Source organism: Polistes fuscatus, unplaced genomic scaffold (assembly GCF_010416935.1).
Source record: "Polistes fuscatus isolate 324 unplaced genomic scaffold, CU_Pfus_HIC Scaffold6, whole genome shotgun sequence".
In the NCBI taxonomy this organism is placed as follows: Eukaryota; Metazoa; Arthropoda; class Insecta; order Hymenoptera; family Vespidae; genus Polistes; species Polistes fuscatus.
Genome location: NW_025113140.1, coordinates 3,702,119 through 3,728,479, shown reverse-complemented (window position 1 = coordinate 3,728,479; position 26,361 = coordinate 3,702,119). Strand labels below are relative to the sequence as shown.

Below are 26,361 nucleotides of genomic sequence, written 5' to 3'. Positions count from 1 at the left end.
AAGTGTATTGCATATTTAAAAAGTTAAGTTTTGTTGGCTACATTGATGACAAGTTATTTGCCAATTAAAATTTATTAACATTTAATTGAAATTACTTATAAATATATTTGAAAACTGATTTAATATTTTTATTCAGTGTTTTTTGGATAGGTTATAAATATTGATTGATAATATCATTTTTAAATGTTTATTAATTGTAAAATAAAATATATAAACAATTAATATTCTTTTATTATATTCATTTATTTTCCATAAATTTATGACGCAAAAATTTAGTAATCTTAAATTGTATTTATGAATATAACGGACTACTATTAAAAGTACATTTATTATTGCTTCGTCCTTAGTTTCTACTATTGTATTGAATGTAGATGGCAAAGTTATGTCCCTCTAGAAGGTTTTCATATAATACGAATTCAAGTTAGGCATATGAGGTGCACGCAGCCATTATAGGAATCCTTTTTTCATTTTTAAACTAAGTGTCAAATATATTAATAATTTACCTAACTTGTAAACTTTTAGTTACAGTGACAGAAAACCTCGTATTATTTTAAATATAAAATAAGCTGTTGTGTGCTTTTTAAATAAAACAAAAAATTAAATTATTTCTAATTACTAGTGCAAGTTCTTTTTAATATTAAAAATAGTATAAAATAAAATAATTATGCGATTTGCATTATTTTAAACTAATACAAAATACGAGAAGATATTTTCTTTAGAAAGTTGACCAAAATCTAGATAAGACGGCTTCACCAAAAAAATCCTATAAGAAGATGGCGGAAACAGAGGAGTTAGAGGTACGTATAATATTGTTGTGAAAACTTAGTAAATAATATCTAGATGATTTATCTGCGGAAATTGAGGTTTAACAATACACTGAAATACGAGTCTGTGATTTGTATCGTTAGACTACACATGTTGCCCTCTTGTAGTTTCAATTATTACTTGATTGTATATTTTGTATACTGACACGAAATATTGTTGGCTAGAAAAAACTTCTATTTAGTCACGTGCTACATTCGTAAAAATGTTATTGCTGTGCAAACATATTTAATCAAACGTTAATGATGGAAGGTAATCAATTTTAAATAGTAAAAGTTAATATTATCGAATATATTTTTATTCATTACTGATAGCTAACCCAAAATTGTCACGTCTCAGAATGTCGTTTTATTTTGATCTATATTTAAATTTACCATAGAGACCTTACTAATCGTGTATTTACTATTTTATGGTACTTTATTTTAATACATATATATATATATATGTATATATAATATACGTATGTATATACGTATGCAAATATATATATGTATATACGTATATATATATATATATACATAGCATATATATATATACGCATACACACATCATACAATGTCCTTAGCACGTTTGATAAATATAAACTGTAATAAATGTAAATTTATTACAGTTTTTATAAAATCACAAAAATAATATATGAGATGTAATAATATATGAGTAAATATATAGATAAATAAAAGGTAAATATAAAGATGTATATTTAGTAAATATATTTATAAATATTAATTTAATGTTTTAAAAGTATGATATAATATTGTTAATAATAATCTTTTAATGTACATATTTGTTGCTTTTAAATTTCGAAGTTGTATAGTAATAGAAATAATTACCTTTTTTTGTCTAGCATTTACTTTTTTTTTCAATGAACATAATCTTATCATTTATTTTAAAATTAATAGAAATTATCCTATTAAATTGTGTAATACATCTAGCATGTTATTTTATATTCGGCATGGAAGTTTGAAGATGTAAACGCATGTACATGATTTGATTTTCATTACAGAATATGATATTAAGTTTCCGAGTATCTGAGCTTCAGATGCTTTTGGGTTTTGCTGGTAGAAATAAATCAGGAAGAAAAAACGAATTACAAGCAAGAGCATTAGAATTATTACGTCTCAGATCACATCCAATCCAGCTTAAAATACGAGAATTATACAAGACAATACAGTAAGTAAATGAAATGTTTTTCGATATTAATATTGATTTTATATTGTTTTGGTAACTTATTATTGTTATTATTATTATTATTAATATTTGAATTTATCATAATTTTTTATTTTTTTATTAATTTATCATATTTTTTATGAGAATACGTAAAACGAAACTCTCTAATTGAAAAATTAAAAATACTACTAGCATATAACCCAAATATTAAAATGTATCGTATGTTGAACTTTATTCTTTTTAATTAATTTAGCAATTCATTAATTCAGGATGTAAGATGTGTGAAATTTATTGACATTAAATTAATAATTATTTCTTTAAAATAAATCATTCAAATATAACAAATAGTGTACATGCGTTCATACATATTTAAAGTGTATAAATAATTGATAATTATTATATATTAATATATATATAGGCTGTTAAAAAAATATCTCATTGAATATTTATACACTATATAGAACATATACTGTGTAAAAAAAGTTCTACAATTAGTAAACATAGATCGTAATGTCAACCGTTTCTGAGATTTGAACATCTACATATATATATATGTGTTCATATACTTTAAAAAATATAATTATATTATTTTATATAGAGCTGATCAATTAGCAGCACATCAAATGTACGTTCAAACGGATGGAACTGGGGATACTCAAATCGATCAAAGTATGCATTCTAGAAGTTATTATACAAGGTAAATGCATTAATTGTTCTCTTCGGTAAAATATTTTCAATATTACCAATGTAATTTGCTTATATAAAATATTTGTAGACAAGCTATTGGACAACAGCAACAAGCACAAGGTGCAGTTGCTTCTGAAAAAGAACTTCCACCTGCCCATCAAGCGTCGTTACCTCAAAATCCAAGAACTAATGCAGTATATCAGTCTGCGGGTTATACAAGTGTAGCGCAACAAGTATAATATTGCTATCCATATTCCATATGGTCTATTATAATCCATATTAACAAATTTGAATTTATTATTTTAGAGAACAAATACACCATATAATCCTTACCCTCCATATACACCTAAAGTACTGCCAGTACCATTACAGATACCATCAGGACAGTACCCTGTTCATCCGGATGTGAAATTAAAAAGATTACCCTTTTTCGATTTAATGGCCGAATTATTAAAACCATCAAGTTTAATGCCACAAGGATCAGTAAGATTACAAGAAAATACATTTATGTTTCATTTAACACCTCAACAGTCGACTGACATAGCTAGTTCTCGGGATTGTCGTAATGGAAGCAAAATGGATTACATGGTACAGGTAAATTACATTATTTTAGAAATATTTATAAATTATTTATATGTCCTATTTAATTTCTTTTTATTTTATTTTGAAATATAAAATATAGGTACAGATGAGGTTTTGTTTGCAAGAAACATCATGTGAACAAGAAGATTATTTTCCACCAAATATATCTGTTAAAGTTAATGGAAAAATCTGTCAATTACCTGTAAGTAAAGCCCAAATACATGATATATTTTTATTAAACAATATAATTTATTAAAATAACAAAAGTCTTTATTAGTAAATTATAATGGTCCCTCTATTTACACGAACAATTGGTTCCATGGAAACAGCACGTTAATGGAAGCCATTTAATATAAGTATCCATTTCATATTCTCAAATATGTATTTAGCTTTTACTAAGGTAAAAAAAATAAGTTTACATAATAACGAAATAAGATACACTGAGAAATCCCTGAATTTGTTTTCTCATATAATGCATCATAATAACATTGGAGCTCTAGTAGCTCAAGTGCATTAAAGTGAATCTATGTAAATGGAGGGATTACTGTACAATGATTTTTAAAAACATATGATAACTACTAGATTCAACAGTTCATTATATTTATTTAGAATCCTATACCTACTAATAAACCTGGTGTAGAACCAAAACGACCTCCAAGGCCTGTAAATATCAGTCCTTTAGTTAAATTATCGCCTCTGGTAGGCAATCAGATTCATGTTTCTTGGTCATCAGATTATGGTAGACGATATGCAATTGCTGTATATCTTGTAAGGAAGCTTTCAAGTTCAGAGTTATTAATAAGATTAAAGAATAAAGGTGTTAGGCATTCGGATTATACTAGAGGATTAAGTAAGTAAATGTATTATGAATGTATAAATTAAAAATAAAATATTTAATCTTTTCTTTCTCATTTTAATATATTTTTTTATTATTATGTATTTTAACATTAATATTTTTTCTAATCTTTAGTAAAGGAGAAATTAAATGAAGATGCCGATAGTGAAATAGCTACTACATCACTCAGAGTATCTTTAGCATGTCCTCTGGGAAAAATGAGAATGAATACACCATGTCGTGCATTAACATGCTCACATTTACAATGTTTTGATGCTTCTTTATTTCTACAAATGAATGAAAGAAAGCCAACATGGAATTGTCCAGTATGCGATAAACCTGCATTATATGATAATCTTGTCATTGATGGATATTTTCAAGAAGTTTTACACTCTAAGAAGTTATTACCAGATGTCAATGAGATACAATTGCTTCAAGATGGTTCTTGGGAAAATTTAGTTTTAAAAAAGGAAAAAGATAGAGAGAAACCAGAAACAAAAGTAGCAGCCAATTTACAAGACCATAAAATTGATGTTGACACAGTTGATATAGGTAAGATATGATGATAAATTACATAATAAATTAGATATAAAATGTTAAATTGATATTTCGATGACATTGGGTTAGTACTTTTATACACAGCATAAAAAAAAAAATCAATTGGTTAAAAAAAAATAAGGTTGTAGGAAGTTAGAGTGTATTATGCGATATGATTTTTTCCTCTATCATTTTTTTTTATCTTTACTTAAAAAAGAGCAATAACCCGTCCCAGTTTCCAGAATCATCCTATATGAATATTTTATTTTAATTATTATCTTTATAATATATATATATATATATATTTTTTTTTTAGATGAAAGCAGTCCTGCTGTGCCGGTATTAAAGGAAAAGAAACGTACAGTTCTCATTGATTTAATATCAGATAGCGAGGATGATGACGAAGATTCTATACCAACTCAGAGTACAAAAAAGCATCATATTAGTTCGAGTCCTCAAAAAAAATCTCCAACAAATTCTATAAGCAGTACAAGTGGACCATTAAGCTATATGGTAATCGATTTAGAATGATTGTCTTTAGAAAAAAAGTAACGACAGAAAGTTAAGAAGGAATTTCTTTTTTCTGTGATCTGATTATTGTAAATTTCATACATAATGTGAAAACAAACATTCAAAAATATTATTTTGACATAATTCTAAATACAAGATGAATATTCATTTAATTTTATCATTTATTTAAGCATTCCTTTATTTTATTATCTGATGTATATTTTATTTTATAGAAGCTCATCGTCAAATAGCTTTATTATTGTGATTTCTGTATTCAATATACTTAAAAGTAAAGAATATCATTTTTCACACTGTAATAATGAAAAAAACGATATATTGTATGAAAAATAAAGTTACCTTTCTATAAGCAAAGATTTCCTTTAATGGGATGATCTCAAATCTTATTACAATAATATGTAACATGTAAACTATTTATTTACATCAAAAGCAAGAAGTGTATTAATTAATACATATACGCAAACTTGTTTTTTCATTAGTTACGTATGTAATTACACACACACACACACATACATATATATACATATGTATATATGTGTATATGTATATATATGTATGTGTATATGCGCATTCGCTTTGTATCTGTTTTTCAACTATTAATTACTAATAAAGATTTACAATTGTGTATATTTTAGTATTGCAAACCTTTTATAAATTGATTTGGTTTTATCAGAAGTAAAATTAAATTATTCAATTTAAAATATATATAAATTGATGTGTTTATCTTTAGAATAAAGATTGATTATGCAGTTAATATGTTTTCGTATTGACTCTTATGTTAATAATGAAATTGTCTCAGAATTTACTCATCGGGTGATGAACCATCTTCCTTGGGCGGATACATATAATTACGTAATGATATTCCAGAAAGTCGTTGGTCCACAGGTTCTCTTGTATCATATAAGCTAGGAGCTTGAAATATAATGCCAAGTGTACCTCCAATACATGCAAATGTAAATATCCATAAAAAGAATCTATCTAAAACCATAGCTACAAATTTCCAGTCTTCTATTACCTGTGAATATACATATGTACATTTAAAACATTTATATTATTTAGTATATAAAAAAAAATATTAGTATATAACTATACTTCATTATCTTTATCTGCATCTTTTATATGTTGTGCAATAAAACGAACTCCTTTTAATGCTGATATCACATCTGGAGACAAATGTCTGGGCATAGTATTTTCACTATCAGTAACTGTAACAATATTTCAATATTAATTATTATTAAATAGTTGATATACGATAAATAAATAAAGATTAAATAATAGAATAATCCCTGATATAAAATTAAGTCAAAAGTATACCAGATGCATGAGGTATATGTCGAGCATCGTCCTCTCTTATATTTTTGTATGTGGATGTAACATTTTCAAATCCATCTGTACCTTTCAGTTCTAAAGGATAATCACTCACGCTGTTGCAAAGTTAAATTGTATTTTACTATTTTAAAAATATTGTATTAAATATATTTTTTACATAAAAATAATATAATTTACTAATATAAACACATATACCTAGAATCAATTTCATTAGTGTATCCATTGTCGATGTATGTATCATCATATTCAGGTGTAGAATATGGTGTTCTACGCATCATTAAAATTCTTGGCATCCAATTTAAAAATACTTGTCTTACCCAAGGTGACATATTGTGTGTTGAAGGAGATCTAAAATAATTTATTCATTTATATATATATTCGACTTGTTTTAATATCATTTATTTTTCTTACCTAAAATGGACATTTAGAACACACACAGTGATCCAAATAGATAAAGTTACCAATATCATTGTAAATAATAAATATTTTCCAAGAAGTGGTATAGCCAATGATGTTGGTGGAATTATCTCAGCTAATAATAAAAAGAATACAGTCAAAGATAAAAGAATGGAAGAACATAATGAGACCTAGAAAAGTAAATATAGAACATTATAGTTTATAAGTACTATTTATATACATATATATATACTTAATAACTTTTTTATAAACTTACTTTTTCACCAGAATCACTTGGAAGATAAAAAACCAATACCGTAAGAAAAGTAATACCCACACATGGAATTATAAGATTTACAGTATAAAACAAAGTTTTCCTTCTCATTGTAATATTGAAAGTAATATCTGCGTTATTATATATATAAAATTAAAATAATAATTAAATTTATTTATATGTTATATAATATTAATTGTTTCTTTAATGAAATAGATTAAGTAGCGAAAAGACTCGTTTACCAGAATATGGTTCAGAGCAACAAGGGTAGTATTCTTCATTACGAGCTGCAGGAACTTCAAGAATATCCCATTCAACTGATAAATAAAAATCAGTCAGATCTATACCAATTTTTACCAAATTGCTACCAGATTCTTGTGCCATATGCTTTAGATCAACCTGTTTGTAAGGATCACTTTTAAGAAGAAAATAACATTTAATTCAAAGTTAATTTAAATATATTAATGTATGTAACAAGGATAAATAAAATATTTATTAAATTTTATGACCTGAATTCCATTATAAGTCCATGAACCAAATTTCATTATACAGGATTGTTCATCAAAGGGAAAATATTCAACATTAATTTCACAGGATGACTTGTAAATGGCTGGTGGTTTCCAAGACACTTCACCTGTATATTTTAGTGTAGCTTTTGTCATAAGTGTTACTTCATAATTTCCATCAGCACTGTCAAATAATAACAGTTTAAAAAATCATTTTCTTGTGTTCCATATTTTGTTCTCTATTATAAAAAAAAAATCAATATGATATTTAAACAAATATAACAATAAAAATGACAACATAGCTTAAAATTCTGAATTAATTAAATAAAAGATTATATCTTTGATATTATTTACTTATTATATAACACAATGTCTGGAAGCCATATATTTTCAGAAGGCACATATAACATTTCAACGCCACCATATTCTTCTGGATCCCACTGTAATTTGTAGTCAAACCATTTCTATTGAAAAGAAATAATATAATCAATCTCTCGTAGAATATTATAAATAATAAATTATAATTAAACTATTACTTTGAAAATATACCTTACCTGCTCTACCCAGACATTAGTTGTCATTACTTGATTTTTCAAGTTCTGTAAAATGTTAAAATAAATAGAAAATATCAGTATACTTATTTATCCTTAAATGCATTGTTTTTTTATTGCTCTCTTGTATAATTTGAATAGTAAGTTTGATATTATACCATCTCGATTAGCTGTGATAGTTTTAATCCCAGCCATACTGTCAGAGTTTCAGTATTATTAATGACTGGTCGAATAAGTCTATTATAATTAGATAATAAATCATCATAAAGTCGTTTTGTATCTGGATTTGCTTCATATGTTTTCAAAGCTGCTGCACCTATTACAAAAAACTTAATATTCTTCTGTTTCTATAAATTGTATTTAATAAATTACATTGTCGAAATGAATATAATAAAATTAATTTGCAATAAGATTCTTTTTTGAATCGAATAAATTTAGAAACTGACCATTCACAACACTGAAAATATTAAACACGATAAATGCATGTATTTGCATCTTACAAGCTTTTGGCACGTACGAGTATAAATGGGTGGGGTACTTTGTGTACACTGAATATAAAACTTATAATGTGACAGCAGTTTTAGAATATAACTTAATTTATATAAAATAGGAATAAAATTATAAAACGTGCAATATTAAAAAAAAATTAAACGTGATAAGCAGAACACGGGTATCCCGTAAACTACTGTAAATGCAGCCAAGTGCCTTTAGATCGATATCCGAAGTTAGCGCCATTACCCCTATGTGCAAAGAGAAGTCAATGATTGGCTATAACAATTTACACAACTAATTCAAATTTTGGCGCGATCATGAACTATGTATTTCTTTAGAGTAGAGGTGAAAAGTATTATACTTACAAAGTTTTGCCATATTTAACAGAACTTACATAGTAGTATATTGAAGTTTCGCTTCTATATAACTATCATATAACCTTTTTGAAACATAAACACGAAATAAAAATTTTAATGGATGTATAAACATAGTGATAGATCTTTATAAGTTAAAGTTATATAGTTTGTTAAAGTAGACATTAAAGAATATTTAGACATTGTTAACATTTAAGTATCAACTTTTCATATAATATTTAAATAAACAAAAAATAATTATTATATTTTTAATAATTTTATTTGTATAAATGGCAAACGTAACAGATTATTCTAAGAAAGAAATAGAAAATAAACATTTGGAAGCATTAGAAAGAAGAAAAAAAAATCAATTAAAACGCATTTCTGAATGTTCTGTTGCTTTTCCTGTACCTGAATCTCAACATACTCCATGTAATGCTACTAATTCTGTAGTCGCATTAAAACCAAATAATTCTCAGATTGGGCCTATACGGACATTTAAATCAATTAATAGATATGCACCTAAGATACCTGTAACACCTAAGACACCTCAAAATTTTTTTGGTACTGACTCTGTTAAAACAGCGAAATGCTATATGATTACTAATGATAGATTTGTAGTAGAAATATCATCTTATTTATCATCTGTAATTGATGTATTTAAGACAATGAATAGTAGATCATATGGTAAGTTGTATGAAATCTTTATATATACATTATATAGTATTTATATAAATTAACAATTAAAAAAAAAATAATAACAAAAAGCAATTATATTTTAGACACAAAGACAAAGACATGGAGTTTTCATCTGAAAGACTATGACAATTTAATAAGGAAGTTAATAGAATTAAAATCAAATCTTTCTATAATACAAATACCAGCATCTGTTATGCGGGTATTAATTTTATTATAAATTTATTTATTTAAAAAAAAAAATCAGATATGCGATATTAATTACTTTTATATTTATAGCTTTTCAAGAAAAATGACTGTTCATCCAATATAAAACCTTGCATTGATTTGTCATCAATAGATGAAACATTGAGAAGTACATTAATGCCTTTTCAAGAAGAAGGCATCTGGTAAATATTGTATAATATTTTTTTACAATTGTTGTTTATAACGCATTTGTATTATGATATTTCAAATATTTTTTATTTTTTAGTTATGGCATTTCAAAGAAAGGTCGTTGTATAATTGCTGATGATATGGGATTGGGAAAAACAATACAAGCATTGGGAATAGCATCTTATTTTCAAGAAAGTTGGCCTTTGTTAATTGTAGCACCATCCACTGTTAGGTAAGATTATAAAATTTAAGGTGTCTCAAAAGTCTATTTACCGAAGAGAAAAAAAAATCAAATATCAATGGTTTATTAATAGAATTACAACAAAGAGACATTCTGTATAATGATTTTAAAATAATCTTGCTAAATAAATATTATTTGTATTTACCTATAACTTTTGTAGATACCAGTGGTCTGAAGCTATTTATAATTATTTACCATCTATACCTGCACATTATATTCACCAATTTACCAATGTCAAAGATTTTAATAATGATGTCAAAATTGTTATAGTATCCTATGATTTATTGGCAAAATCAGAAGAATTATTTGAAAGGCTTGGTTTTGGATTTGTTATTTTGGTGTGTATTAGATTAAATATATTCAGTACATACAGCATCGCAAGTTATATTATGACATATTAATTGAAATACAAAAATAATATTGTAGGATGAATCACACATTATAAAAAACAATAAGACTTCTAGATTTAAGGCTGTACAAAAAGTTGTATCTATTTCACAACATATAATTTTACTTAGTGGAACGCCAGCTTTGTCTCGTCCTATAGAATTATATACTCAGATTAACCTTGTAGTACCTAACTTTATGGGGTAAGTATCAAATTCAGATGTAATATAATAATAATGATAATAAAAATAATACTTATAATAATAAACAAAAAATAATAATAATATAAAATCAGATAAGTCATATTAATACTTTTAATGTTAATATAATTTATATACAGTTATTACATAATGTTTCATTTAGATATCAAGAATATGGAATTCGATATTGTGCAGGAATTAAGAAAGTCTTTGGCTGGGATTTTACTGGATCATCTAATATGCAAGAGCTACAATTACTACTGAAGTCAACATGTATGATTAGACGATTAAAAGCTGATGTATTAAATCAATTACCATCAAAAATAAGGTGATTTGTATGCATAAGATGTATATTTATATCTATATTTATGGAAAAACTCAAAGAGATCAGTGATTTTTAGGCAGGTCATTATACTGGATCCGACCATGATAAAACAAGATACACAAAAAAAGAAAGAGTTAGACAAGTCAATTTCACGTGGCTTACAAGATCATAATGCACTTCTTCAATATTATAATCAATCAAGTTTTTTAAGACTTAGAGCTGTCCGGTAAAACATTATTTATATATATATATTATATTACTTTTGATATTTTTCATGTGTAATACCACATTATTTTTTAATATTTTTATTATAATATTTTTTCAGTGAATATATTACTCGAATATTCTCGACTAAACAAAAGTGTCTCATCTTTGCTCATCATAAACATGTCCTAGATGCAATATGTGAAGTGGCAGAATCAATGAAAATAGGGTAATTTTCAGTGATTTTAAATTATAATTATGTCTCTTTACATTTATTTATATAAATTAGGAATTATTTAATAGATTTATGAGGATCGATGGAAGTACAAATTCAAATAGAAGAACAGATGCGGTCAATAATTTTCAAAACGATAGCAATTGTTTGGCAGCTATTTTATCTATAACTGCTGCAAATGCTGGTATCACATTAACAGCTGCACGATTGGTAGTTTTTGCAGAATTATTTTGGAATCCTGGAGTATGTATTACATTTGTTATATGTATATACTTAAATCTATATGTATATATAGTTTTATCTTAACAATTTATTATTTTTATGTTTTAATAAAGAATTTAAAAAATTTAGATTTTATTTCAAGCAGAAGACAGGGTACACAGAATTGGACAAAGCGATAGTGTTATTATTCAATATTTAGTGGCGAAACAAACGGCCGATGATCATTTATGGTCATTATTAAAAAGCAAGATAAATACTCTGAACAAAGCTGGTCTTAATCAAAATAATTTAATGGACAATATGGAAGTAACAGACCAAAAAGTAGATTGTCATCAATTACAAATAGATAAATTTCTAGAAATAGATCAGAATAAATCATTAGAAATGAATAATCCTGAAAAGAAAGAAGAAACTTCTTCTATCGATGATATTAAAGAATTATTAAATTTTGATAATGAAGATCTACAGGACTGTGATTTTAACTTCTAAATAGAATATAAAATAATATTGACATTACACAATATTAGGATAGTATTTTGAATACAGTCAAAAAGTTACAATAGATAAAATCAACTTTTTATTTATGACAGATTGAAAACAGATTTATATTGGTTATTGTATTTTTATATTAACGATGCAGTATTATATTTAAATTTAATAAAGTGTGATTCAATGTTAATTTAATGTTAAGTTTTTTTGTAAGACTTATTTATATTTATATGAATTATAGTAAAATAGAAAAACAATTTACTGAGTTGATTTTTAAGTTTCTAATGGCAACAGTATGCTTATTGGTTTAATTCTATCGCATTTTTATTGTGTGCTGTTTGTCAGAATATCCGTTCGTATATGATACAAGAAAAAAGCAGATTTGTACTCTATATTATGTCCATTTGATACAAATTTTAAACAATAACATATTGGAAAAACTTGTAGATTTGTAAAAGGCGCAAGCATACTAAAATACTTAAAAATATTTAAAAAAATATTAAGTTGTAAAAACTTTTAATCATGGTACGACGAAAATCTCAGCCGAGGTTGGTCAATTTTTCTAGCAAACATAAGTAATAACATTTCTAAAGGTATTTTAACAGATAAATAAAAAGGAACATCTTTAAATGATAATTTTCTGATGAACTAGTCTCCAAGTTCGTTTTATTTTATCTTTTTCTTTTCATTTTTTTCGCTTGATTACTTTACAGTCTTAATTAGTTCTTTTTTCACTTATTAAAAAAGAAGAAACAAATAATAATGAACACATAAGAAGATGGGATTATATTTATGTAATATAAAATTGAAGTGATTAATAATAATGATAATTGATTAATTGATAAAATTTGATTCATTTATCATTGTAGATCAAATGGCCAAGTTGGTTCTTCTACACCCAGTGAAAAGTCAGCAGTAATAATACGCATCTCCTTTACCATGGTTATATTCAAATAATCTAAAAGTAAAAAAAGAATCTTAAATTGAAATTATTATTTTAATAGCGATCGAGAAGACGCGAAAATAGACCATCACGCAAGAGACGCGTATTAAGGGATATTATATATCTTAAAAAGACCACGCATCTTCTTATACCGAGAGCTTCGTTTCTTCGTTTAGTTAGAGAAGTCTTTATAGAATTATATTCCCATATATATAGGTACTTAATTTCATTCATATTTTAAATATTTTAATTTAAATTTACGAGAAACTGATCAATGATACAAGAAAAAAAAGAAAGTAACAGATAACGATGTTTTTCCTTAACATTTTCAAAGAATGCAAGTGATTGCATTAGAGGCACTACAAGAGGCGTTAGAAATGTATATGGTACAATTTTTCGAAGATTCATTGTTGCTAACCAGTCATGCGAAACGTGTTACACTTCAGTGGGAAGATATGATCATGAACCGACGATTAAGAGGTCGATCTGACATTATCAACAAATAAAAATAAAGTAAAACTTATAATTGCTTATGAATTTATGTCTAATTCATTATTTTTGCTTTACATTAATTAATATACGAGAAAAAATAATAGTCTATTTGCGGTTTAAATTTTATAAAAAAAAAAAAAAAAATAAGCGTTATATTTCTTTAATTGTTTGCTTTATCGCACAAGGGGATTAATTATTTACAATTTATTGATTATATTTACATTTACAATGTATCTTTTTTTTTTTTTTTAAATAATTCTAATCGTTAACTTTTCAAATACATGACACGAAGTGTTATCAATAAATTATAAAAACACAAAAAGATAAATTTAATGATAATAAATATTTAGGACACAATCTGCGCTAAAAATAAAAAAAAAAGTAATAATTCGAAATAAATATTTGCAATATACCCACGATTGTAATTCTACTGTACGTCAGAGATCAATTCTCACCAATAGACTTTTATAATAACGTACAAGAGGCAGAGTATATATCTTTCGTTCGTTCGCTTATCGTCGCGTATGTTGCTTTGCTAAGAAGACACTTCTTATACGTTCGAAAAATCTTTCGGTTAATCGTTCAAGGAGCTTTGATTGTGCACTCGCATGAGTTAAGTTGTCATACAAAATTATGGAGGATGAGAAGAATGTAAAATTGAATCATCGAAAAAATGCAACAATGAACGGTGGTTATTTGGAAGTTTCCGATTCTCGAGGTGAGTTTACACTTTTACACATTTTACCTTGTAGATATGAACTGTTAATTATACAATATTTATGTGAGTAAAACTATCGTATCATATATTGCTAAAGTACATCACTATAATTCTTTACATGTCGATCATTTTGAATTACCTGTAGAGTAATAAGTAAGATCTGTATTTTCTGTTTACATACTGTAGATTATTTAAATATTAAATAATAATTATTCAAGGTATCAAAATTTGACAGAAAGAATGTAATGAATATTTTACTTTAAAAATTAACGTTTTTATAGTTAACGAAGACAAAAAGAAAAAGATGATGAATGAAGCAATAGCTGCCGAAATACGAACACGAATGCAGGTAAGATATTATTAGTTGTTATTTCCTTAATGCGTGTGTAAGTTTTCAAATAAAATAATTTATTTGATTGTAATGTATTAGAGAAAATACGTGTGTATATATATTTATTAAAGTTGTTTACATTATTTTTTTTCTTTAGGAAATTTCGGAGAACATTGTTGATCATGTTAATGAACGCGTTAACGATATGGTATCAGAGGTATTCAATAAATTTGACGGATCACTACAAAATTCGAATGATTTGAATAATAAATACTACGATAAAAGGTTAGTTTGTATTGTTATTGCAAAATGTATTGTATTTTTGTATTATGTATTTAAGAATATCTAACGTATTATCACACTCGTTCAAATTCCAATTTTTATCTCGAAGTATATCGGGGAAAAAAAAATAATTGGTTCAAAATAAAAACTAAACAAACTTGAGTGCGCTTGCACTCGGATAAAATAGTCACAGTTCAATTCAGTTTACTAGTTTTATTACGTTAATACTTGATAAATTTTGAAACAAATATAGAAGATAATAGTTTATGCCATTTATATAGATATGAATGATTCCATAATCACATTATATAAATACGTTCACAGATTCAGCGTAATAAAATTAATAAATCTAATGATATGATTGAGTGTGACCCTTATCTCTCGTTTTATATCTTAAAAGGCCACTAATCTTATTCGTGCTATATGCATCTACCATTCATACGTTCGATTGTGCATACTACTACGCCATATAAAATTTTCTTACCTGTATATTATCATCATTATAGTATTATGTATATAATATAATCTTAAATTTTATATATATAATTATTTAATGATCTTTGCAACAGATGATCATTTATCAATCATTTTATTAAATTTTTATCATTCGATTTTTTATTATACTTGATGTAAAAATGAATATTTGTATTATTCCAAAGTTTCGAAAGTTCATCGATCTCATAGTCAATTTATTTCTGCGATATCTATAAATGAGCGTAAAAGAGTTCTTGATATCACATTTAATACATGTTCATGTTCTCCCCAACGATTATGTGTTTTATTAACATTATTGTATTTTATTAACCGTAACATTAGATGTAGTACCATCTGTTTCTCTTACTTCTTCTCAAAGACAGAGTTATTGTCTAGATTACGAGCCTTCTCGTCGGCTCGAAATTGATAATAGTAACACATGATCGTTGGCGTACATTAAGATTTGAGTACGGAATGATTATTCTCTTTTTCATTTTATTACGTAATTGAGACAAATGCGATGAAAATGATTCGAATTATTTTAATAGGAAACATTTTTCCACATCAAGCAGTTCAAATAAGGTCGATCTTATCACACTTTTATTTATTTATCTAAAACAACAATTGCATTTATCGTCATATACAATCTAATATGTTTACAGATTGCTCAATTTATTTATTCATAAAGTACTTTTGAAAATTATCATTTTTCATAAACGAACATATTATATTTTTGTCTAAATCAAATAAAATTTTGCTTAGTCGCACTTGTGTATTGTTAAAAAAAAAGTATAAATTCATGATGTCATCACTTCAAATATTTGGCCAACAAAATTTCGAATTTTTCAATTCAATAAAGCAATTTTTAAGATACCCTATATTCAACTTAATATATTTATATATTTTAATTTTATTTAAGCTATGTGTGTCATACTTGACGAGAAAAACATGTTCTTATTTGATCATAACAATCCTTTTTCTTGTTCGCAGAAAATTGTCTAAGGAAAGTATTTTACCGGAGAAACAATTTTTAGAAAGAAATTCATTACTTACTGATCTTTTTAATACCAATGAGCATATAAGGACATTATATAATATATTTCTAACGATTCTAATATTACTTTTTATAAATACTATTACATACGACATCGCGGATGGTGGATCGTAAGTATGATTATTTATAGATTTTATTTCATTGAATATCGAGGAAAAAATATGTGTGAGGGTTGATAAGTTTTGAGCCTAAAATAGGAACAATCATTTTTTTTGGTCACCTATTTTTTTTATTATTCGACGTAGTTTCAAAGCTATTAGAAAAGAATAGGGTCAAAATTTTTCAACTCACTCACCAGCATACAATGCGAATTTATATAAATACAAAAAAGTGACCAATATAATACGTCAATCGACTCATATATAAATTTTTTTTCTTTTTGGGGGTGGGGGTATTTTTAGAATAAATGGTGGAATTAATACCGTAATATATTCTTTTGGAAAATTATCAAGCGTCCTCTACATTTGGATTTTAATGAAATTAAGCACGTTTGGAATTTACATTCCAGTCTACATCTGGTCGCACAAACGTCTCGATTTTTTGCCTTCATGTAAAAAATATATGGTTCTTTTTTATTCTTAAAAAAAAAAAATATTTAAAAAATAAAAGCATTACTTTTCAAATGATATTTACAATTTACGATATTATTTAACGTAGCGTTTGCCTTGAAAGTATGGGACTACGGATGGCTTGCGGGATATGTGTTATATTTGATTATTTTCATCATCCTACCGACTAAAGCTGTTGTAGACGAATTGCTACCAGTCGCTTCAAGCGCTATAATACTTTTAGAACAGGTAAATTTGTTTTAGAAGTAAATATGTATATATGATCGTCTAGTTACTAAATATCTTTATGACTAGAATTACTTAAATGCAAATTTATTTAAATATATACAAGTTAAATACATATATACATGTATATGTATATAAAATTTTTAGTATGAATAAATTTAAGAGCATATATTTAAAAACGTGATTTGTGATCGATTATTTAAATATATTGATACACGACTTAAAAAAACATAGTTATTAGAATTAACTCTTTTTTTTTTTATTTTTTTTTTCGTTAAATAGGTTCGTATGCTAATGAAATCTTACGCTTTCATAAGAAGTACGGCGCCACAATTTCTTAAATACAAAGTCCATGCGGATGTTACAAAACCAAAACTACCGGATTTTTCCAAATATTTATACTTCTTATTCGCTCCAACGTTAATCTACAGAGATCATTATCCAAGGTAAGTTCAATGAATTAATCTGAGAGTTAGAATTTTTTAATTATATTTCTACATTATTCTAGGACAAGATGTATTAGATGGAAATTTGTTCTCTGGCATTATTTAGAAGTTTTATTGATTATATTTTACGTAGCCTTCATATACGAACGTTGTTTTATGCCAATGTATAAAAAACATGGAACGAAACCTATAAAAAAGGAAGAATTGTTAGCCAATATAATTAACACATCCTTGCCTGGGATTCTTTTCTTCCTTTGTGGATTTTATTGTCTTTTACATGCTTGGTTAAATGCTTGCGCTGAATTACTACGTTTTGCTGATCGAATGTTTTACAAAGTAAAGAAAAAAAGGATATTTTTGTATTGTTCCTTTTTCACCGCCTCCTTTTCTACTTTTCTTTTTTTGTATAAATATAATTCATAATCGTCAGCATTATCATATGATTTCTATGTATTTTCTTTTCAGGACTGGTGGAACTCATCTTCTTATAGCGTTTATTACAGGACCTGGAATGTGGTTGTACACGATTGGCTTTACGCTTATGTATACAAAGATGTGTTTGAGATTTTAACGAACCAAAATAGAATCATTGCAACTTCCTCCGTATTTGTTTTATCCGTATTAGTTCACGAATATATATTGTATTTTGTTTTTAAATTTTTCTGTCCAGCAATACTATTTATGTTTGGTCTTGTTGGCTTTCCTTTAACATTTATCACACGAAAAGTAGGCAATACATTTTTATGGTTTTCCCTCATCTTGGGTAATGGTATAATATGTAGTATGTATGCCGTAGAATTTTTTGGAAGAAAAAACTGTGTTTCGCATCCTGATAAATTCTTAGATTTCATTTTACCAAAAATTTTGTATTGCAATCCTAGATCTGAATGAATAATAAATAAGATAAACAATAAAAATATCGAACTTTAATAAATAGCTTGCAACAATCTGTTTTCTTGTAAAATATATGTTGTTACAGCATAGGTGTATTTTAATGGTGTTTGAAAGAACTACCAAAATTGTAAATGATGCATTTATATTGATTTATATATTTTACCAATGCCAATATAAATATAACATTAAAAACTGCCATTTTATGTAGAAACGTTTCTATCTTTTTTTTTTTTAACTCCAACATGCTTTGCTATTTGTTCACGGTGGACATTCGACGGAATGGCTTAACAGTGAGAGTGATTATAACATATTTTCTCAGCAGAAAACATTTTTAAAATAATCAAAACTTATGTTGCGAGGAGAAAAATGCGCTAAGAACCTTAGGTATGGTTTTTGTATGGTTTAAGGTCTTAGTAGCTAATAAGTAGCTAATGTAACATATCCGTCAGCAAAAGTTATGTACTAAGTTACGATTAAAAGTAAGATATTAATAAGTTGATTTTTTTTTAAATAATAATTAAAAGTGTACGACAACTGCGTGTCTGTGAGTGTGTGTGTCAAATGCGACGTGAAATCTACAATTCCATATAGAAAAGTAGAAGCTTTTTATACGTTTACAAGAAGATGATATAAAAATATTAATTATTTCCAAAATTGTTTATTCATTCATATAAATTATCGACTGAAGATCAAGAATTACCAAAGAATACAGAAGTACATAGAAGCTCACAAATCAACTTTTTGTCTAACCATATTCATCTTAGTTATTAACCTGACAACTAGTAGGCGATAGCAGGTACTTAACGCGATGACGGTACAATACTATAAAAGAATACAGTATTCTTTGATAGTATATATAGTATAGTTATATATATTATAATAGAATTTTAAATAATTATATTTAATTTTAAGTATAAAAACATGTGTGTGTGTGTGCGCCTTCAGAAATGCATTTATATATATATTTTAAAAAGTAGTCATTATTAAGAACTCAAGTAGAAGGAAATCAAAACGAGTAGACGATACATCCAACGATGATCACCTGAAACAAGAAGAAAACTATATTAATTATACAATCAAGTTAAAGAATAGCCTGACATGTAAATCGTCCCATTCGCAGATGCACTTTTCAATTGAATTCTCTATTTATTTTGATCAAATCTCTATTTACCGTTGTAATGAAATTAAATTTAAACGTGTGATTTTACGTTTACAAAAAATATATTTAAAAAAAGGAAAAGTACAAATATTAAATTACTAGAAAAAATAATATCTAATAATTATTATGATATACTTTTAAACTGCATTATATAGAAAAGAAAAATTGCAAATTTAATAAAATACGATTACAGTGAAAAATTTTAAAGACGAAACAAGAAAAGAGAAATTACTGTAATATTTATCAAACGTTATTTAGGCTTGAAAATTGAATAATACGAAAATTTTAATTTTGACTCTAACTAAACACATATGCATCTTTTCGACGATTTTGAGGGACACAAATTTGGTATCCCAAGGAGATGGAATGGTCCATCATCTCCGATTACAACTACAAATTAATGACGAGCAAGAAAATATATATATAATAAAATATAAAATATAAGACTAGAGAGAGCTATTTTCGAAGTGTTCGAACTTGCTGTTGAACCTTTGAAAATAACTCAACAGTCTCAATAGTAGTTGCCCTCTTCAGCCACATTTAAGTGGGGGCCTCTTCGGCATAATGCCTCTTCTTTCTTCATGCCCTAAACGCTTCTGTGAGGCTTTTTCTAAGTGCATTTTATAATGCATTTGCTGAACAATCGCAGCTTAAAGAAATCCACAAATCGTACAATTACATTTACTCGAATGCCTCAACAGATATTTGATCTAATCGATGAACCTATTATTAACACTTTGCATTTAAAAGATTAAATAATATCAAACAAAAGCAGAAACTTTGTCACACACCCTATGGTCTTACTTTTTTACTCGACCACTTTTATATTTATTCTACTTTGTATTTACTATACATATATAATAAATGAAATATTTCAGTAGGAATTACTAAAAAGAGCAAAACGTTAATATACTTAATATTAAGTAAGTATCCAACGTATTCAGCTATCTTCACTTTTCTTAAAAAATAAAATTTTAAGAAAACGCAAAGATTTTTGAATCGTTCGATACTGATTTATATCTCGTGGTACAGAGTATCAGCAATATATGGAAAAAATAAAAGAAATATTTAAATGATAAATGAATCTAAAGGTTGCTGAAACTTTGTATAATATCCGGAGAAAAATTTTCCACTCCTGAGTGAAAATTACAATAGCGCGACTTCTCCGGTCTCTACCTACTTACAAATTAAATAAACATTCACACCTAAGTATGCTACCTGCCTGTATATTGGCAAATATCTAAAAAGATCAAACATACGTACATACCCACCCACTCACTCCACGATTCTCTCACATACCACCAGGGTGCAAAAGCCTAAACTAGAGAGCATGCCCCGGGGCACCTCCGACACCCTAGTTCAAACGCGTGTTTTCTAAACTTATGGGAGTACGTACCAATGCTGTAATCGTCTGTCAAGGCTAATGATTATTGCAAAAATGACTAATGCAAAAATACAAGTATACACTAGTATATATTGCATACTAGTTATATACGAGTACATCATAGTTTCCACAAATAAATGCGGTAACTCTACTATTCAAAACGATTTTATTACAAGAAAAAAAGTAGAAAAATTTAATATAAATATAAAAATATAGAAACACTCGTATTTGTCACGTGATATGTAGAAGTAGTGTTCTCAGTATTGAATGATGTATTAATTAAAAAATATCGCGAAACGATGTACAAAACACTTTACCTAATACGCACACAAGTGTAAAGTACATCGTGCAATCACTAGCACAATGACAGCCGCCAATAGGGGAAAAACTTAAAACTAAACCTATACTAACCGTTTCTCACCCATACGAGTAACACCTGGGCACACGCATAGATGAGAACGCAGAAAGTACAGGGGGGAGAAACGGGAGATTAGTATATTAGAAGCTGAAAATCCTGATCTAAAAAACATGATTAACATATATATATATATGAACACATAAAAACATTTTATTTTATAACATATATCAAAACATTTTATTTCATTTAAGCGGGCTAAGACTTTACAAGTCATTTGGATTTGACTTTTTGATTATGCAAAAATTGTTAAATTTAATTTTTTAATATTTAAGAATTTTAAAAGAGAAAAATAAATATATATAAACAACCTCGGACGACTCCTTTCATTAAGTTGGCTGTTCTAATAAAAGAACTGGGCTTTGAGCCACCACTTAACTGCTAGAATCTATCCGTCGCGAATGAGTTTGTCTTCTTGCTCATTTATTTATAATATCAAAGTATCGATATATTAAAATTAATCGCGATTAGATAAACTAAGTACGAAGCAATGCATGTAAGACATTTATTACATGCTTTTCTGGACAAAAACGAGTAAATAAATGCTCGATTTCACCACAACTAACCACGAACAAAACACGTAATAAAAAAGAAAGTGCATTTATTAGATGCATTATTAATTAAATGAATTTAACCGGTGAGACAAGAAAACCTATCCTGAACTAATATAAAATATACAATACAATATACAATATAATATACAATTTTCATGATTAATTCCTAGAAAGGAATTACTCATGTGCTCGTCACTAATTTATTTAAATAATTACAACCAGTAACTCGTGCCGATTAGGACCTTTCATCCTCGACATGATTGAGCACCGGAGGGACTTTAAATTTTAACTCACGACATAAGAAGTTCTACGAAGGCTCCAAAACACTCCTACTTCGCAGCAAGTATTGTAGAATGCGAGTATCGAAGATCCATCGAAGATCCACCGAAGATCCATCGAAGATCCATCGAAGATCCATCGAAGAATTCATTCCACATCTTTGATAAGGTAGAAAGTCCGTCGTCATATCTGTAAAATAAAATAGAACAAAACGATAAGTTATCTGCAATATAATCTAAAATCATATAAAACAAAATCGAATAAAATGTAAATAAAAATAGATACTTACAATGCATTCCAATGGGATGAAATTCAATTGCACCATGGCGATGCACCTCGCGTGAATCTAAAAACGCGGTATAAACGAAAATAAGAAACTATAGATGAGTTTCTTATCGCGAAACCGAAATTTTATTATACGACGAACAACACTGATTCTAATTCGCGTTTGATTTTAATTTGTTTTACGCCCGATCACTGATTCTAAACAACTAATTCAAAGACTGCTTTGCACACAGTCAATGCAAGTAGAAAAATCTTCATTGATGCACTGATTCTAATACGCGAACAGTCTGTGCGACTGTTTTAGGATAAAAATACAACTTTACTCGAACAAACTCTAATGCAATTACTGCATTGGTCGCAGTTAATTTATTATATAAATTTCAAAAATAGTTCGCGAACGCGACGGAATTGAAAAGAAAACGAACGAACGTGCTTCTAATCCGTAATTTTAATTATATTTAACGATACAACACTCCCGTATATTGCTTCGCGCACGATAGCAATGTACGAGCACTTGCAACACTTCACAAACACAATTCACAAACACTTCCAAAACTGATATATTCCCATGATGATCTGAAACAGAAATAAAAACAAAATTATAAATATCATTGTTGTAAATAAAAAAATTATTATAATTATTGAGAAAGTGTTTAAAAACGATAACGTTATATATAATAGTTTAATACGTCACGTTCGTTAGATCTTAACTCGTTGAAGGACTGAATAGGAATGAGCACGTTACTCTTTGTCCTTGCGTCTGTCGTTCGACCGTTTTCGTTTGTTTTCGTTTTATTTCGGCTGTCTTTCTTCTCTTTTCACCTCGAGAAATTCCTGGAATATACGTACACATTCGTTATTGCCTGTAGATAGAATATTTTGTTTTCTTATTCTCTCTCTCTCTCTCTCTCTCTATCTCTCTCTCTCTCACTTTCGTTCTCACTCTTTGTATACATTTCTGTATGGTTTAAAAAAAAGAATAACGCTTACCTCGATGAATATGAAGATAAAAAAGAGTAAACACAATTGTTAGACTGAGTATATGTATTCCTGCTGGACTCTCCTAATGCTCGGTAACTAAAAAAGGAAAAAAAAAGATTACATTAGTATAATACAAAGAAAATCAAAATATGAGTGTATGTATACGAGCTACCTATACTTATGCATATATGCTTGTATGTGTGTGTTGTGACAGGAATCGAATTTAATACGAAATACGATCTTTGAATTCATAATTATGAAAAATAATTAATTAGAGCATCATTAGAGATGGTAGTAATTATCGATACCATGAAAAAAGCTGGAAATTAGAAGAAATATTGTTAAGTAACATTGGTGAGATTGGCGGGACGCCGAGATATATCGATGTTATATTCTCACATATATCTATCGAACTTTTCAATATTTCGTTTTGAAAACACTCACGTATGAAAATCTTGTATATAGCTATCGTTTGATATATAATAGGAAGGTGTAAAATACTTTTCAATTACCTGAGTTAAACGAGATGACAGGTATACAAAATGGTGGTCGTCGCTGTGACGTAGCCGCAAAGAAACGAAGCGACATCTGAGACGACATCATGGCTGCTTCAGAATTTTGCGTTTTTTCCATCTATCATAGAAAAATATCGAATAGTTAAAAATAGGATATAGGAACATAACAATTGTCGAAATATATCCTTTATTAATCCAAACAATGAAAATTGAACATTATAAGTCGATATCCATAGAAATGATGCTGTAAAACAAGATATATATATGATTGCGTAGAAAAATGCATACCAATGTATATGGAATTTTTTTCTACACAAATATTCTTTATCCTCGACATTATCGTAATCTTTCGATTATATCATTTGGAAGTCATTTGCTAGAAGAATCTATTAGTATATAGGAAGATTATTTACGTTAGAAAATACTTTTTAATTACCTGAGATTAACGGGACGACGTAGCATCCGTCCGATCTCCAGCACAGTATTAGAAGATTTGGAAAAGCACAGCATCGATTAGGCTTTCTCATCGTTTTATATATCGACTACGTACATAAAGGAAGAGTTTACAGGATTTTAAAATGAATCCTGGCAATTTTTAATGGTACTTAAACGAGCAAACACCTCAGCTTTCTTTTATCATAATGGTAAACTTTAATAATTCATATTTTCCCTTAGTTTATATTGTTTAATAATTGTTTTAATATATTGGTTGGATAATTGTTTAGAGAAACGTACTTTCTTTTTTCATTTCCATATACGTGTACGTAACGTATACATTAACAATTATTATAATGCACTAATGCACTCTCTTTATGTTACAGCAGAATTTTACCCTCGAAGTCCTCAGTGCGCAGGAGCATTAAAATAATTACATGAAATAGAAAAAAATACGAAAATCATAACGTTTTAATCTTAAATTTTATTGATTATATCGATTATTCACTTTATACACATGCGTAACGTTCGGAGAAAGTCAAATAAACAACGTTTAATAAAAGTACTTTCATAGAGGACAAGAGCTCATTTCAACGGTGGATTTCGAAGGGGACGGTACATAGATCGTATATTCCTAGCTTTTAGACAACAATAGACATTCCTATCGATTATTTAACAATTTTTTAAATATTCTGATACACTCTACTTATATTTCAGATTGTTTAAACGCATATGTACTGGTTTAAACATTACATACTTATTAATATACTTTGAATATAAAATAATTTTAATGTGATATTTTTCTGGATAAAAATTTTATTATCCAGAGTCATCATTGCACAGGGATGTTAAAACAAATGTATATTAGTTTAAACAATTACATAAAAATTGAAGGAATGTTTAAATCAGAACGTTGCCATGTGATAAAGTTTTTAGTGTATATTGTCTTTATTTTACTCGTTATTTTTTTAATATTACCAAGCAACGTATACACCTAATAGAAAAATAAATTAGATAACAATAATTATTAATTGGATTAGTAATTAGGTAATTATAATTATTAATAAAATTGATATTTAATTTATATAATAAATAAATTATGTATGTTTTTCTGTTTTGTGTGATAAGGTTTATAGTTCATATTGTCTTTATTCTTTTCGTTATTTTTTAAATATTAACAAGATACGTGTACATTAAATAGAAAAATAGAATAAATTTTTTATTTATTTAATAAATAAATTATCATATTAAGATTGACTAGAGTGGTCATGAAGAAAGGCGAGTTACGTACATGTGACAGGGCAAACTTGTGTGCGTGAAATACATCTCTATTTGTTACTCGGAATTTCTAATTGCTCATTTACAATGTTTATAATTATCAGCCAATCAGGGCTCTTTGCTGATCATTCCTCTTTCTTTTCGCGGCGTCGGTGCTGGAGATCGGACGGATGCTACGTCGTCCCGTTAATCTCAGGTAATTAAAAAGTATTTTC

At 27.3% G+C, this 26,361-nt stretch overlaps 5 protein-coding genes across 10 annotated transcripts; 4 read left to right on the top strand and 1 right to left on the bottom strand.

Moving 5' to 3' along the window:
- The first annotated feature begins 648 nt into the window (after positions 1–648).
- On the top strand, positions 649–5,785 carry LOC122523459 (E3 SUMO-protein ligase PIAS2). 4 transcript variants are annotated; one of them, XM_043645212.1, is made up of 9 exons: positions 649–797; positions 1,826–1,992; positions 2,588–2,686; positions 2,765–2,909; positions 2,983–3,264; positions 3,359–3,460; positions 3,868–4,108; positions 4,229–4,645; positions 4,947–5,785. In XM_043645212.1, the coding sequence occupies exons 1-9, from the start codon at positions 774–776 to the stop codon at positions 5,159–5,161; spliced, it is 1,692 nt and encodes a 563-aa protein (XP_043501147.1). In that variant the 5' UTR covers positions 649–773; the 3' UTR covers positions 5,162–5,785. The 4 variants fall into 4 exon arrangements, with proteins under 4 accessions (XP_043501147.1, XP_043501146.1, XP_043501149.1 ...); XM_043645211.1 differs by having other exon boundaries at positions 2,983–3,270; XM_043645213.1 differs by lacking the exon at positions 649–797 and adding an exon at positions 811–1,074 and having other exon boundaries at positions 2,983–3,270.
- On the bottom strand, positions 5,503–8,942 carry LOC122523462 (acetylcholine receptor subunit beta-like 2). Of its 2 annotated transcripts, XM_043645216.1 has the most exons (12): positions 8,661–8,942; positions 8,373–8,530; positions 8,218–8,262; positions 8,018–8,127; positions 7,667–7,847; positions 7,400–7,556; positions 7,161–7,288; positions 6,899–7,074; positions 6,683–6,835; positions 6,473–6,582; positions 6,251–6,363; positions 5,503–6,173 (listed from the first exon to the last, which is right to left on the bottom strand). In XM_043645216.1, the coding sequence occupies exons 1-12, from the start codon at positions 8,707–8,709 to the stop codon at positions 5,961–5,963; spliced, it is 1,593 nt and encodes a 530-aa protein (XP_043501151.1). In that variant the 5' UTR covers positions 8,710–8,942; the 3' UTR covers positions 5,503–5,960. The 2 variants fall into 2 exon arrangements, with proteins under 2 accessions (XP_043501151.1, XP_043501153.1); XM_043645218.1 differs by lacking the exons at positions 5,503–6,173; positions 6,251–6,363 and having other exon boundaries at positions 6,514–6,608.
- A 192-nt stretch (positions 8,943–9,134) lies between these two features.
- On the top strand, positions 9,135–12,611 carry LOC122523458 (SWI/SNF-related matrix-associated actin-dependent regulator of chromatin subfamily A-like protein 1). Of its 2 annotated transcripts, none has more exons than XM_043645209.1 (11): positions 9,135–9,746; positions 9,842–9,957; positions 10,035–10,144; positions 10,228–10,362; positions 10,532–10,709; positions 10,798–10,961; positions 11,122–11,286; positions 11,360–11,509; positions 11,609–11,716; positions 11,791–11,965; positions 12,074–12,611. In XM_043645209.1, the coding sequence occupies exons 1-11, from the start codon at positions 9,350–9,352 to the stop codon at positions 12,431–12,433; spliced, it is 2,058 nt and encodes a 685-aa protein (XP_043501144.1). In that variant the 5' UTR covers positions 9,135–9,349; the 3' UTR covers positions 12,434–12,611. The 2 variants fall into 2 exon arrangements, with proteins under 2 accessions (XP_043501144.1, XP_043501145.1); XM_043645210.1 differs by having other exon boundaries at positions 12,058–12,228.
- A 344-nt stretch (positions 12,612–12,955) lies between these two features.
- LOC122523222 (histone H3.3-like) lies at positions 12,956–13,913 on the top strand. Its single transcript, XM_043644879.1, has 4 exons — positions 12,956–12,981; positions 13,303–13,348; positions 13,438–13,592; positions 13,711–13,913. Exons 1-4 carry the CDS (start codon positions 12,956–12,958, stop codon positions 13,880–13,882), a joined length of 399 nt encoding a protein of 132 aa, XP_043500814.1. The 3' UTR covers positions 13,883–13,913.
- Positions 13,914–14,280: 367 nt separating this feature from the next.
- LOC122523461 (sterol O-acyltransferase 1) lies at positions 14,281–19,059 on the top strand. Its single transcript, XM_043645215.1, has 9 exons — positions 14,281–14,586; positions 14,868–14,935; positions 15,075–15,202; positions 16,664–16,837; positions 17,129–17,277; positions 17,385–17,524; positions 17,804–17,967; positions 18,030–18,303; positions 18,433–19,059. Exons 1-9 carry the CDS (start codon positions 14,502–14,504, stop codon positions 18,856–18,858), a joined length of 1,608 nt encoding a protein of 535 aa, XP_043501150.1. The 5' UTR covers positions 14,281–14,501; the 3' UTR covers positions 18,859–19,059.
- The last annotated feature ends 7,302 nt before the right edge of the window (positions 19,060–26,361 follow it).

What these genes read in the sequence shown, in the direction of transcription:
- LOC122523461 (XM_043645215.1), top strand. Translation starts at nt 14,502, where the DNA reads ATGGAGGATGAGAAGAATGTAAAATTGAATCATCGAAAAAATGCAACA. An exon ending in AATAAATACTACGATAAAAG is followed by an intron (nt 15,203 to 16,663) that starts GTTAGTTTGTAT and finishes TCTTGTTCGCAG; the next exon opens with AAAATTGTCTAAGGAAAGTA. An exon ending in TCTCGATTTTTTGCCTTCAT is followed by an intron (nt 17,278 to 17,384) that starts GTAAAAAATATA and finishes TATTTAACGTAG; the next exon opens with CGTTTGCCTTGAAAGTATGG.
- LOC122523222 (XM_043644879.1), top strand. Translation starts at nt 12,956, where the DNA reads ATGGTACGACGAAAATCTCAGCCGAG. An exon ending in CACCCAGTGAAAAGTCAGCA is followed by an intron (nt 13,349 to 13,437) that starts GTAATAATACGC and finishes TTATTTTAATAG; the next exon opens with CGATCGAGAAGACGCGAAAA. An exon ending in TTATATTCCCATATATATAG is followed by an intron (nt 13,593 to 13,710) that starts GTACTTAATTTC and finishes ACATTTTCAAAG; the next exon opens with AATGCAAGTGATTGCATTAG.
- LOC122523462 (XM_043645216.1), bottom strand. Translation starts at nt 8,709, where the DNA reads ATGCAAATACATGCATTTATCGTGTTTAATATTTTCAGTGTTGTGAAT. An exon ending in CTAATGTCTGGGTAGAGCAG is followed by an intron (nt 8,128 to 8,217) that starts GTAAGGTATATT and finishes TCTTTTCAATAG; the next exon opens with AAATGGTTTGACTACAAATT. An exon ending in GGACTTATAATGGAATTCAG is followed by an intron (nt 7,557 to 7,666) that starts GTCATAAAATTT and finishes CCTTACAAACAG; the next exon opens with GTTGATCTAAAGCATATGGC.
- LOC122523459 (XM_043645211.1), top strand. Translation starts at nt 774, where the DNA reads ATGGCGGAAACAGAGGAGTTAGAG. An exon ending in GAATTATACAAGACAATACA is followed by an intron (nt 1,993 to 2,587) that starts GTAAGTAAATGA and finishes TATTTTATATAG; the next exon opens with AGCTGATCAATTAGCAGCAC. An exon ending in TGTTGACACAGTTGATATAG is followed by an intron (nt 4,646 to 4,946) that starts GTAAGATATGAT and finishes TTTTTTTTTTAG; the next exon opens with ATGAAAGCAGTCCTGCTGTG.
- LOC122523458 (XM_043645209.1), top strand. Translation starts at nt 9,350, where the DNA reads ATGGCAAACGTAACAGATTATTCTAAGAAAGAAATAGAAAATAAACAT. An exon ending in TTTCAAGAAGAAGGCATCTG is followed by an intron (nt 10,145 to 10,227) that starts GTAAATATTGTA and finishes TTTATTTTTTAG; the next exon opens with TTATGGCATTTCAAAGAAAG. An exon ending in CAATTACCATCAAAAATAAG is followed by an intron (nt 11,287 to 11,359) that starts GTGATTTGTATG and finishes AGTGATTTTTAG; the next exon opens with GCAGGTCATTATACTGGATC.